The sequence below is a fragment of the Neopelma chrysocephalum genome, unplaced genomic scaffold (assembly GCF_003984885.1).
Source record: "Neopelma chrysocephalum unplaced genomic scaffold, ASM398488v2 Primary Assembly neopelma1_22b, whole genome shotgun sequence".
Taxonomy (NCBI): Eukaryota; Metazoa; Chordata; class Aves; order Passeriformes; family Pipridae; genus Neopelma; species Neopelma chrysocephalum.
The window spans coordinates 16,594,495-16,607,949 of record NW_020897690.1 but is presented as its reverse complement, the minus strand read 5'-3'; the positions used below and the strand labels follow the sequence as shown (position 1 = coordinate 16,607,949).

Here is a 13,455-nt window from a genome sequence, read left to right as displayed (position 1 = left end):
ATTCTCCCACAACCCATGGAGGACCCCCCACCCACAGAGCACCCCCAACAGGGTGCCCCCCAAACCATGGGACATTCCACAACTCCGATCCCCATGTCCTCTCATCTCCCCTAGACGATGACGGTCAAGGAGGCCGACATCCACCAGCAGAACCCCCCCCAAGTTCGACAAGATCGAGGACATGGCCATGCTGACCTTCCTCCATGAGCCTGCCGTCCTCTACAACCTCAAGGAGCGCTACGCCTCTTGGTTGATCTATGTGAGTCCTCCCACAAGCACCTGGGGCACCTGGGAACTGGGCAGGGTCTTCCCCATAGCCTAAGGTGTGAATGGAATCTAGTGACCCTTCCCTAAAACTCTTGGGGTACCTAGAACCAGGTGGGCTTTCCAGAGAGTCTATGGGCCACCTAGAACCTGGTGGTGTAGCTTCTCCATGGACTTTGGGACACCAAGAACCTGATGGACCTTCTCCAGCCCCCTTGGGCCACCCAAACCCAAGATGTTGCACTCCTGAACCATTTTGGCCACCTAGACCTGAGATGTCCCATCCCCTGACCTAGATCCAAGATATCCCTTCAATAGCCCCCTCGGTGTGACACACAAGATGTCCCACCCCTGGATCCCTTGGTCCACACAAGATGTCCCATCTCTGGATGTTGTGGGCCACCCAGACCCAAGATGACCCATCTCCACCCCCTTTTGGTCCCCCAAAATCATGATGCCCCTTCCCCACATCCCTTGGGCCACCTAGACCTAGGATGTCCCCATCTGGTGGGGTGGCACCTCCAGACTCTGATCCACCTGACCCTTTCTCCAGACCTACTCAGGACTCTTCTGCGTGACAGTCAACCCCTACAAGTGGTTGCCCGTTTACAACGCTGAGGTAGTGGCTGCCTATCGGGGAAAGAAGCGGAGTGAAGCTCCACCCCACATCTTCTCCATCTCTGACAATGCCTACCAGAACATGCTGACAGGTAGAGACCTCCTCTGGGGACCTCAAACTAGAAGACCCCACCCCAAACAATGGATCCTGACCTCAACCTCACCCTCACCTGGGAGGATAGAGAACCTCAATCCCAACCCCAAGACCCCAAAGATGCCTCCCAACTTCTTCCCACCTGACTCCTTTCATCTCTTGGCAGATCGAGAGAACCAGTCCATCCTCATCACGTAAGTCCGTCCCCGTCTGATGCTGCCCCGTAGTGCTGGGGTGTGATAAAGGAGCCACCAAGATATTCTCCAACATCTCACTGTTGTCACCCTAGTGGAGAATCTGGGGCAGGGAAAACAGTCAACACCAAGAGGGTCATCCAGTACTTTGCCAGCATTGCTGCCATCGGTGACCGCAAGAAGGAGGCAACCAACAGCAGCAAGGTGGGGCCTCAGGTCATGCACCCCCAGCATTGAGTGTCCCCCAATGGCATACACACCCAGGATTGTTCCATCCCACCAGGGCACCCTGGAGGACCAGATCATCCAAGCCAACCCTGCCTTGGAGGCCTTTGGCAATGCCAAGACCCTCCGCAATGACAACTCATCTCGATTCGTGAGTGTTGGGGGTGGCATCTATGGGGCAGAGTCTGTGGGATGGGGTCTATAGTGTGGGGTCTGCTGGGAGGCTTCCACCTCCTGCCACTGCTTTTCCAGGGGAAGTTCATCCGAATCCATTTTGGGGCCACCGGGAAGTTGGCATCAGCTGACATTGAGACCTGTGAGTGGGTTGAGAGGCTCCATGAAAGAACATCTGGCAGTCCTTCATCCATCCCTCCATGGACTCATCTATTCATGGATTTATTAATCCATGCTAGGACTTATCCATCTATGGACTCATCCATCCATCCATGAACTCCATCTGTCCATCCATCCATCCATGAACTCCATCTGTCCATCCATCCCTCACTCCATCCAGTCAGCTCTCCATCTCCAACTCTTCAACTCACCATCCATCGGATCCTCTGTCTCCCATTTTTTTGTCCTTCCATCTTGTGTCTCCCTCTCTCCTTCCTTCCCTCCCTCTCCACATGTCCATCCCTCCATCTATGTTCATGGTTGATGGATTCATGAGACATTGTCCTGTTGTCCATCCATCTGACCTTTCACCTCCACCTCCTCATCCCTCTGTCTTCTCATCCTACCATCCAGCTATCCCTCCTTCTCCATCTCCTCATTCTACCATCCATCTCTCCATGTCTCTATCCATCTCTCCATATCTCAATCCATCATCTCCTAATCCCAACCTCCACCGTCTTTCTCTCCATCCCCACCCCAGATCTCCTGGAAAAGTCCCGTGTAATTTTCCAGCTGAAGGCTGAGAGGAACTACCACATCTTCTACCAGATCCTCTCCAACAAGAAGCCAGAGCTGCTGGGTGAGTTGGGCACTTGGCCTTGGGTCTTCTCCTTCCTCCCCTCCTAAACTTCTCTGCTCCTTCTTGGGGCAATTGAGGATGATTTGGGCTGTTTGGCCACTGGAAGTGCTCAGTTTTTTGTCTCCATCCTGGGCCACCACGGAGCAGAGATGCTTCTCATCACCAACAACCCCTATGACTACAGTTACGTCTCTCAAGGAGAGGTGACTGTGGCCTCCATTGATGACTCTGAAGAGCTGTTGGCAACCGATGTAAGTGGTGGGGCGGGCAGGTGGACATCCCCTGGCTGAGGAGAAGGCGAAGCACCAGGTGGATGGTTGAGATGGTAGAAGAGGGATGGATGGAGGAGAGGAGGAATGTAGGGATGAGAGGTGGAGGATGGGAAGGGTGGAGGGCAAGAGACATGGTGGGTTGGTCACATGGGATGATGCAGGGTGAGGGACAGAAGGTAGGAGAGGAGGGTGGTGTGGGTGGAGGAGGTTGTGGGTGGAGATAAAAACAGGTGGGGGAGTCCTTGGGTGGACAGATGAGTCCACAGGTGAACAAGTCCTCACATGGATGGATAAGTCCATGAATGGACGGATGGACTTCATGGTGGATGAATGAGTCCATGGATGGATGAGTCTGTGGATGGGTGGGTGGATGGATGGATGCAGTACTCAGATGGGTGGATGGATGAGTCCATGGATGGATGAGTCCTTGGATGGACAGGCTGACAAGTTGGAAGGGCAGAGGGACACACAAATGCTGGCCAGCAGACAGCTGTGACCTCAGCTGGACAGAATGGGTGGCAAGGCCCTTTCCCACCTGCCTCCACCCGCCCACCAGAGCGCTTTTGATGTCTTGGGCTTCACTGCTGAGGAGAAGGCTGGTGTCTACAAACTGACAGGTGCCATTATGCACTTTGGCAACATGAAGTTCAAGCAGAAGCAAAGGGAAGAGCAGGCAGAACCAGATGGCACTGAAGGTGAAGCGGGTGGAGGGGATGACATAGGTTTTGGGGTCACCAAGTGAGATGGGACCTGACAGCATGTCTTCTTCACACTCTGCAGATGCCGACAAGTCAGCCTACCTGATGGGGCTGAATTCGGCTGATCTTCTCAAGGGGTTGTGTCACCCCCGTGTGAAGGTGGGCAATGAGTATGTCACCAAGGGGCAGAATGTCCAGCAGGTGTACTACTCCATCGGGGCTTTGGCCAAGGCTGTGTATGAGAAGATGTTCAACTGGATGGTGGTGAGGATCAACAACTCTCTGGACACCAAGCAGCCACGGCAGTACTTCATCGGTGTGCTGGACATTGCTGGCTTCGAGATTTTTGATGTGAGGACTGAGGGGGTGGTGTGGCAGTGACATTAGTCCTCTTGGGGGTTGGGTTGATCCAACTGGGTGTTGAGCTGATCATCTGAAGCTTCTGGGGGAACTCTGGTGGAGACTTACCCTCTTTGGGCCTTGTTTTGACCCTGCTGGGTGTTGAGTTGACTTCATTGATACTACTGGGCATTGTGTTGATCCTGTTGGGTCACAGGTTGACCCACTAATCCTGGGTGTTCTCTTGACCCTGTTGGGTGTTGAGCTGACCCAGCTGATCCCATTGGCCATCTTCTCTCTCCTTCCCCAGTTCAACAGCTTTGAGCAGCTCTGCATTAACTTCACCAATGAGAAGTTGCAGCAGTTCTTCAACCACCACATGTTCGTGCTGGAGCAGGAGGAGTACAAGAAGGAGGGGATTGAGTGGGAGTTCATCGACTTTGGCATGGACCTCCAGGCCTGCATTGACCTCATTGAGAAGGTGCCACCTCCCCGCAGGGCTTCTGGGGGCTGAAGGGGCTGCTGGGGAAGGGCCCTTCCAGTTGGAGCTTGCCAGGGACCCTAAAGTTGGGCAGTTGGGTTGTGCTTGGTGTTCACTATGACCATCAAGGTCTTCTCTTCCCAGCCCATGGGGATCATGTCCATCCTGGAGGAGGAATGCATGTTCCCCAAGGCCTCGGATATGACCTTCAAGGCTAAGCTCTTTGATAATCACTTGGGCAAGTCAGCCAACTTCGGGAAGCCACGCAATGTCAAAGGGAAGCCAGAGGCTCACTTCTCCCTCATCCACTATGCTGGCACGGTAGACTACAATATCATTGGGTGGCTGGAGAAGAACAAGGACCCCCTCAATGAGACAGTGGTGGGGCTCTACCAGAAATCAGCCCTGAAGCTCTTGGCCAACCTCTTCTCCAACTATGCTGGGGCAGATGCCGGTGGGTGGATGGATGGTTGGGTGATGGAGGGATAGGTGGACACAGACAGGTGGACAGAGTCGCCCTGTTTCTGGTCTCAGCCCACCCTTCTTCTCCCCAGGTGGTGATGGAGGGAAGGGGAAAGGAGCCAAGAAGAAAGGTTCCTCCTTTCAGACCGTCTCAGCCCTGCACCGGGTGAGGGATCTACATAGTGGATCCAATGTGGGGCAACGCAAGGACAAGCTCCCACATGGTGGATCACTCCTCCAGCACTCCACCTTCTCCCCTGCTCTCCCATTGTTCAGCCTCTTCTCTCCTCCCTTCTCACCAGGAGAACCTTAACAAGCTGATGGCCAATCTTAAGACCACCCACCCTCATTTTGTTCGCTGCATCATCCCCAATGAGCGGAAGGAACCAGGTGAACAAAGAGCAGGGCCGAGGGCAGGGAAAGGGGTGGTAGGTGTGGCTTGTCGCTGAGCCCACCTCTCTAACCCATCACCAGGTGTGATGGACAATCCCCTGGTAATGCACCAGCTCCGCTGTAACGGGGTGCTGGAGGGCATTCGCATCTGCCGCAAGGGCTTCCCAAACCGCATCCTCTATGGGGACTTCCGCCAGCGGTAGGCACAGAGGAGAAGATGTGGGGAGGGGATGGACAACCCCACTAGGGCTGATCTCAGGGTTTTCCTCTCCTCTCTGACCACCAGGTATCGCATCCTGAACCCCGCTGCCATCCCCGAGGGGCAGTTCATTGACAGCCGCAAGGGCGCTGAGAAACTCCTGGGATCCATCGACATTGACCACAACCAGTATAAGTTTGGACACACCAAGGTGAGATCTCATGGTCTTTCCATGGTTCCATGACCCATGAGGTCACGTGGACCCCATGTTCCCACCATCGATGTGTCTACCTGCCCGTCCACCCCACCATCCATCCCTCTGTCCACCCAGCAACCCATCAACCCATCCATCTGTCTACCAACTCTTCCACCAACCCTTCCCAACCAACCCACCCTCTCACTTGCCTCATTCCTCCACCAGGTCTTCTTCAAGGCTGGGCTGCTGGGGCTTCTGGAGGAGATGAGGGATGAGCGTCTCTCCCGGATCATCACCCGTATCCAGGCTCAGGCCCGAGGTCAGCTCATGCGCATTGAATTCAAGAAGATCCTGGAGCGCCGGTGAGAGGGGAAGGGTCTCTCTCCTTGAGGAGGAAACTGGTGGGTCACTAGGCTTGTGGTGTGGTGGCATCGGTCTCCCCCTTCTAGGGACTCACTGCTGGTGATCCAGTGGAACATCAGGGCCTTCATGGGGGTGAAGAACTGGCCTTGGATGAAGCTCTACTTCAAGATCAAGCCCTTGTTGAAGAGTGCCGAAACAGAGAAGGAGATGCAGGTGGGAGGAGGTGGTGAGGCAGGCAGGTTGGGACCCAACATGCGTTGGGTGGGGTTGATGGATGGAGGGGATTGGACATGCTATTAGTCTCCTGGGCTTTGTTGAAGAACATGAAGGAGGAGTTTGGGCGGCTGAAGGAGGCCCTGGAGAAGTCAGAGACCCGGCGGAAGGAGCTGGAGGAGAAGATGGTTTCCATGCTGCAGGAGAAGAATGACCTTCAGCTCCAAGTGCAGGCTGTGAGTGAGGTTGCCCCCCAAAACCATGTCAGGTGCGTGACCACCACCCTCCCATGGCCATTCTACTTCACCTGCCACTCCAATACAGGAGCAGGACAACCTCAATGATGCTGAGGAGCGCTGTGACCAGCTGATCAAGAACAAGATCCAGCTGGAGGCCAAGGTGAAGGAGCTGACAGAGCGACTGGAGGATGAGGAAGAGATGAATGCTGAGCTGACGGCTAAAAAGAGGAAGCTGGAGGATGAGTGCTCAGAGCTGAAAAAGGACATTGATGATCTAGAGCTGACTCTGGCCAAGGTGGAGAAGGAGAAACATGCCACAGAAAACAAGGTAAGGTGGGGAGGGGCCTTGACTTCAAGCTGTGGGGATTTGAGTCAACTCAGCCTGGTTGTGTTCAGTTGAGGAGACCTAAGGCTAGTTGATCTGGGCTACATCAAGACTCAATGTTTTTTGGGTTCTCCACCACTGAAATGGTCTCATTAGCCAAGGATAACAGCAATGTCCCCCAGCTCTTATTTTACTCTTGGTACCAAGCTGGAGGCCTGATGTTTCTTCTCCTGCAGGTCAAGAACCTCACAGAGGAGATGGCTGGGCTGGATGAGACCATTGCCAAGTTAACAAAGGAGAAGAAGGCACTGCAAGAATCTCACCAGCAAACACTGGATGACCTGCAGGTGGAGGAAGACAAGGTCAACACCTTGACGAAGGCCAAACTCAAGATGGAACAGCAAGTGGATGATGTGAGTGTGGGCTGCTCCCAACATGGGTACTGCTGAAGAGGTTACAGGGGAAGAGGTGATGAAAAACTGAGGTGTCTCCCCATTTCCATGTTTCCACACAGCTTGAAGGTTCCCTGGAACAGGAGAAAAAGATCCGGATGGACCTGGAACGGGCAAAAAGGAAGCTGGAAGGCGACTTGAAGCTGACCCAGGAGAACATCATGGACCTGGAGAATGACAAGCAGCAACTGGAGGAGAAGCTCAAGAAGTAAGGCTGGACCTCCTTCCCCAGTTTAAGCTGGTCAGGGGGAGAAGACAAGGACCTCACTGCTAACTGCCTTCATCTGCAGGAAAGAATTTGAGATCAACCAGCAGAACAGCAAGGTTGAGGATGAGCAGGCACTGGCCCTGCAGCTCCAGAAGAAGCTGAAAGAGCTGCAGGTGAGGGATCTATTCTCTGCTTAGTTGTGTTGGGTTGGAGAGCCTCCAGCTGGTTGGATTGAGGTGAACAGTCTACATCTGGTTGGGTTGAGGTAAGGAGCTCCCAGCTGGTTGATCTGAGTTAAGTTGACAAGTCTCCAGCTGGCTGGGTTGAGTTGAAGACTTTTGAGCTTGTTGGGTTGAGTTGGATTAAAGGCACTCCAGCTGGATTGGTTGAGTGGAGAAGCCAGGTGGAACCAAGTCTGCTGACAGCATGTCCATTTCTGGAACACAGGCGCGGATTGAGGAGCTGGAGGAGGAGCTGGAGGCAGAGCGAACGGGCAGGGCCAAGGTGGAGAAGCTGCGCTCAGACCTGTCACGGGAGCTGGAGGAGATCAGTGAGCGTCTGGAGGAGGCGGGTGGTGTCACCTCAGTGCAGATTGAGCTCAACAAGAAGCGGGAGGCAGAATTCCAGAAGATGCGGAGGGACCTGGAGGAGGCCACACTGCAGCATGAGGCCACAGCTGCTGCGCTGCGCAAGAAGCACGCCGACAGCGTGGCTGAGCTCAGCGAGCAGATCGACAACCTACAACGTGTCAAGCAGAAGCTGGAAAAGGAGAAGAGTGAGCTGAAGCTGGAGCTGGATGACCTCAGCTCCAACATGGAACAGCTGATCAAGGCCAAGGTAGAAGGAGGCCAAGGTGGACACCTCATCTCCACCGTGGGCATTATCCTCCTGCTTCATCACTCCCCTCCATCCTTTCCTCCTCCAAGGTGGGTATGGAGAAGATCTCTCGCACCATGGAGGACCAGGCAGCTGAACACCGGGCCAAGCTGGAGGAGACTCAACGAGTCCTCAATGACACCAGCTCCCAACGGGCTAAGCTCCAGACCGAGAATGGTGGGAACCCTGACCCATGACACCCCCCATCCCACATCTTCAGCCCCTGACCCGCATCTTCACTCCCTCTACACACCTGAAAACCTCCCCTACCTCTGCAGGAGAGCTGTCCCGGCAACTGGAGGAGAAGGAGGCCCTTGTCTCCCAACTAACCAGGGGCAAGCAGTCATACACCCAGCAGATGGAGGACCTGAAGAGGCAGCTGGAGGAGGAGATGAAGGTGAGGTTTGTGGGGTGGCTGAGAGGGTCTCCAGGAGGGCGACAAGACAAGGTGTCCTTCACCCTCATGGTGGTAGCACCAAAAAAAAGCAAGTTCAGGCTGGTTCAGTTGGGTGGTTCCATCTATGGTTCCATGGTTGAGTTGGGTTGCATTTGTTCGAATAGCTGATAGGGTGGACTGAGCACGCCAATTGTGAGGCACCTGCGTTGGTCTATGGGTGGTTGGGTGCCATTGGACCAGGTAAAGTTGAACTGGGCCAGATTAGAGATACGCATCTTTAGATCTCTACGGGCCTAGAGGTGCTGAATTTGGTTGGGATGGTCTAGAGAAGGTTGGGCTGAGAAAAAACACTGCTTACACATTTTGAGGACCTAGATGTAGCTAAGCTCACTATCTCCTCACTTCTCTCTCCCAGGCCAAGAATGCACTGGCCCACACTCTCCAGTCAGCCCGGCATGACTGTGATCTGCTGCGGGAGCAGTATGAGGAGGAAACAGAAGCCAAGGCTGAGCTCCAGCGCTCGCTCTCCAAGGCCAACTCTGAGGTGGCACAATGGAGGACCAAGTATGAGACAGATGCCATCCAGCGCACTGAGGAACTTGAGGAAGCCAAGTAAGTCATTCCCCCATGAAGGGAGCTTCTAGGAGGCAGGGGAGAGCAGAGACTCTTCCACTGTAGAAGGATCTGGAGAAGGTAGAGGGACCTGGAGATAGCAGAGGAGATCCAGAGCAGAGCCTTGGCCAACTGATGGGTGGAAGAAGGTTTGAGTTGGTCCACTTGGTACATGGGTCACCACAGCCAGGTTGTCCCCCGGGACAGGAAGAAGCTGGCCCAACGGCTGCAGGAGGCTGAAGAGGCAGTGGAGGCAGTCAATGCCAAGTGTTCCTCTCTAGAGAAGACCAAGCACCGGCTGCAGAATGAGATTGAGGACTTGATGGCAGATGTGGAGCGGTCGAATGCAGCAGCTGCTGCCCTGGACAAGAAGCAGAGGAACTTTGACAAGGTGAGAGGACACGGTGGTGTGACACAGTAGATGGGGGACATGTGGACAGAGGGTGACCACTTGCTTGGGCCCAGATCTTGGCTGAGTGGAAGCAGAAGTTTGAAGAGTCACAGATGGAGCTGGAGGCATCACAGAAAGAGGCCAGATCCCTCAGCACTGAGCTCTTCAAGCTCAAGAATGCCTACGAGGAGTCGCTTGAGCACCTGGAGACCTTCAAAAGGGAGAACAAGAACCTCCAAGGTAAGACGATGGTCCTCCCCCTGCCCAACTTGTTCTCCACCATCTCTACAAAGTCTGACGGGATCTCACCTGAACAGAGGAGATTTCGGACCTCACGGAGCAGCTGGGTAGCAGCCACAAGACCATCCATGAGCTGGAGAAGGTCAGGAAGCAGCTGGATGCTGAGAAGCTGGAACTTCAAGCAGCACTGGAGGAGGCTGAGGTGCGACAAGCCACATTGCCGTGCATCCCCATGTTCTCCTGGTCTCCTTTGTGGTTCTCAATTTTCCATCTGTCTCTTCCAGGCCTCTCTGGAGCACGAAGAGGGAAAGATCCTGAGGGCCCAACTGGAGTTCAACCAAGTCAAGGCAGACTACGAGCGCAAGCTAGCCGAGAAGGATGAGGAGATGGAACAGGCCAAGCGCAACCATCTGCGCGTGGTGGACTCGCTGCAGACCTCACTGGATGCTGAGACCCGGAGCCGCAACGAGGCCCTGCGGCTGAAGAAGAAGATGGAGGGTGATCTCAATGAGATGGAGATCCAGCTCAGCCATGCCAACCGTGTGGCCGCTGAAGCCCAGTCCCACCTGAAGGCAGCCCAAGCTCATCTCAAGGTGGGATCACTGACCTCTAAAGAGATCCTCCCAGCCCCTTGGAACTGCTGGCTGACATCCATCCCATTTGTCCCAACAGGACACTCAACTGCAGCTAGATGACGTGGTCAGGGCCAATGAGGACCTGAAGGAGAACATTGCCATCGTGGAGAGGAGGAACAACCTCCTCCAGTCAGAGCTGGAGGAGCTGCAGGCGGTGGTAGAGCAGACTGAGAGAGCCCGCAAATTGGCCGAGCAGGAGCTGATCGAGGCCAGCGAGAGGGTCCAGCTTCTCCACTCACAGGTGAGACCTCATGCACTTTCAAGGAAAGAGGTCACCTCCATCCATAGGTGTGGGATTCTAATGAGTTGAGTTACCAAGATGTCCAGATCCTTGAAGCCTGCAGAGTTTGTGTGAGGGGGGGAATGGCCTCTATATCCTGGGGGGCTGAAGAAAGATGGATCAGCAGTTCCACAGACACCTCATGAGATCCTCTTCTCCATCTGCAGAACACCAGCCTCATCAACCAGAAGAAGAAGATGGAGGCTGACATCTCCCAGCTGCAGACGGAGGTGGAAGAGGCCATCCAGGAGTGCAGAAATGCTGAGGAGAAGGCCAAGAAGGCCATCACTGACGTGAGTGCCGTGGTGGGAACAACAACTAGGATATCTTCCAGTGGATGGTAATGAACCTCCTTTTCTGCTTGCTTCTCTCCTTGAGTAGGCGGCCATGATGGCAGAGGAGCTGAAGAAGGAGCAGGACACCAGCGCCCACCTGGAGCGGATGAAGAAGAACATGGAGCAGACCATCAAGGACCTGCAGATGAGGTTGGATGAGGCTGAGCAGTTGGCCCTCAAGGGGGGCAAGAAGCAACTGCAGAAGTTGGAGGCCCGTGTGAGGGAGTTGGAGAATGAGCTGGAGGGTGAGCAGAAGCGCAACGCTGAGAGCATTAAGGGACTCCGCAAGTCCGAGCGTCGTGTCAAGGAGCTCAGCTACCAGGTAGGGCACCTGGGCTGGCCCTGTGTCCACAGGGCCTTATGTCTGATGCTGTATGTGACTTGCAATATGGCTGACCTGGTAGCCAGAGAGACACAGGTGAACCCATTGCCTCTGTGTCCAATACTGTAGTGGGACCCAGAACATGGTAGGCCCAGTGGCTACAAGCCACCCAAGACACTTCCCACTGTTCCAGTATAAATGGGGTCTTTGCATGATCCAGAACCTCAGGTGGGACCTCATCAGGGAAAAAAAAGACGCCTTCACCTGGGGATACATCATACTTTCTGTCCCACAGCTGAGGGCACCCACAGATCTAGAGGGTCTCCACTCCCCAAGATTATCTTTAGCTGTCTCCTGACCCTCACTGCTTTGGTGGTGACCCACACGTATCTCACCCCACAGACAGAGGAGGACCGCAAAAACATGGTCCGGCTCCAGGACCTGGTGGATAAGCTCCAGCTGAAGGTCAAGGCCTACAAGCGACAGGCAGAGGAGGCGGTGAGCAGTGGGGGGCAGCTTTGGGACCACCCCCAGGAGGGAATGGCATCAGGTTGGAGTGTGGGACAGGATGTAGGGAGTAGCAGGTGACCTTAGAATGAGGTGGTCAAGAGGTGGGGTGTCAGGGGCTGAGGAAGGTGGGTGGTAGTGGGATGGAGAGACCATGGTGGGATGTGTGAAGGTTGCAATAATGGACGGATGGAAAGAAGGTTGGAAAAAAGGTGAGACAGAAGGATGACTGACTGGATGGTTGGAGAAGTGGTTGGAAGTTTAAGTAGGTTGGATGGATGGATGGAAGGATGAATGGATGGTTGAGTAGATGGTTGGATGGCTGGAAGATGGCTGGAGGGACAGGTGGGTCCATGGTGGGTCAGATGGAGCAATTAGAATTTTGGATGGACAGAGAGCAGAGGGGGTGGCAGGAGGACAGATGAAGCTGTGGGGCAGCCCTACTGATGCCCCTATCCCCCAGGAGGAACAGGCCAACACCAATCTGGCCAAGTTCCGCAAGGCACAGCATGAGCTGGATGAGGCGGAGGAGCGTGCCGACATCGCTGAGTCCCAGGTCAACAAGTTGCGGGCCAAGAGCCGTGACATTGGAGCCAAGGTGGGACTTCCCCTTGCCCCACAGCTGCCCCACCGCCATCTGACCACTGCCTCATGCTCACACTCCCTTTTTCTTCTTCTCCATCAGAAAGGACTCAATGAGGAGTGAAGCTCTGGACCCCCAACTATCCCATCTGAACTCCCAGCTGTCCCCTGTAGACTCCCAAGAGCCCCACCCCTGCTTCTAGCCCCCCAAGCTTGGTCAACCAATAAAAAGCATTAAGCAGCAGCAGTTTGTGTGGGGATGGGTTTGTTTGGGAAGGGTGGGATTGCCACACGGCACAGAAGATGCATGGAACATACACAAGTTCATCAACCAGTGTGCAACCTGGCACGCCCCACAGCATGATGCAACCAGCCCTGAGCAACAACAAGCCTTTGAACAAATCAAACAGGAGACAGTTCATGTAGTCACCCTTGGGTCACTCCAGGCAGGGCAAGACTTAAAAAATGTGCTCTCTACTGCAGCCAGGGAGAATGGTCCTACCTGGAGCCTCTGGTAGAAAGTACCAGCGGACACTTGGGGTCTCCCTCTAGGTTTCTGGAGTCGGGGATACAGAGGATCTGAAGTCCACTCTACTCCAACTTAAAAAAGAGATATTGGTAGCTTATGAAGGGGTTTGAGCTGGTTTGGAAGCGATTTGTACTGAAGCATAGATCCTGGCATCCCGGTTACTCGTGTTGGGTTGGCCTTTCTAAGGGAGGGTCTCCTCTACACGGCCGCAACCGATGCTACAGGGAGTCAGTGGGTCGGACTGATCAGACAGAGAGCTCCAACAGGAAACTCCCAGTCGTCCAAGAATCCTGGAAGCGATCACGGACTGTCCAGAAAGCAAAGACTGGCATGTAAAAAGGGGTGGATTTTGTACAGGTTTCAGCTGGGATGGAGTTCATTTCTTTTTTGTCCCAGTAGCGGCGCGATTCGGGTGGGCGCTTCTCCTTCCTCTCTGGGCTGCTACTGCCGCGAGCAGCGAGTATCGCACCGCCCTCGGCCGCCCGCAGAGGAAGGGAGGGAGGAAGGAAGGGAGGAAGGCCACCCGCCTCCCCCCTCCCCG

The 13,455-nt window shown here is 54.6% G+C and overlaps 1 protein-coding gene across 1 annotated transcript; it reads left to right on the top strand.

Moving 5' to 3' along the window:
* The first annotated feature begins 117 nt into the window (after positions 1 to 117).
* Positions 118 to 12,583, top strand: LOC113966309 (myosin-6-like). Its single transcript, XM_027680856.1, is given in 38 exon segments — positions 118 to 153; positions 155 to 259; positions 818 to 974; positions 1,143 to 1,170; positions 1,266 to 1,374; positions 1,454 to 1,546; positions 1,648 to 1,711; positions 2,270 to 2,368; positions 2,516 to 2,619; positions 3,197 to 3,335; positions 3,421 to 3,689; positions 3,988 to 4,158; positions 4,303 to 4,612; positions 4,713 to 4,786; positions 4,923 to 5,010; positions 5,095 to 5,212; positions 5,300 to 5,423; positions 5,634 to 5,770; positions 5,858 to 5,984; positions 6,092 to 6,220; positions 6,309 to 6,551; positions 6,785 to 6,961; positions 7,063 to 7,208; positions 7,291 to 7,381; positions 7,656 to 8,045; positions 8,135 to 8,261; positions 8,363 to 8,481; positions 8,897 to 9,093; positions 9,301 to 9,484; positions 9,559 to 9,724; positions 9,802 to 9,926; positions 10,009 to 10,317; positions 10,397 to 10,600; positions 10,807 to 10,932; positions 11,021 to 11,296; positions 11,699 to 11,794; positions 12,267 to 12,401; positions 12,489 to 12,583. Coding segments are annotated over 38 exon segments (5,613 nt in total). The 3' UTR covers positions 12,510 to 12,583.
* Positions 12,584 to 13,455: the final 872 nt, after the last annotated feature.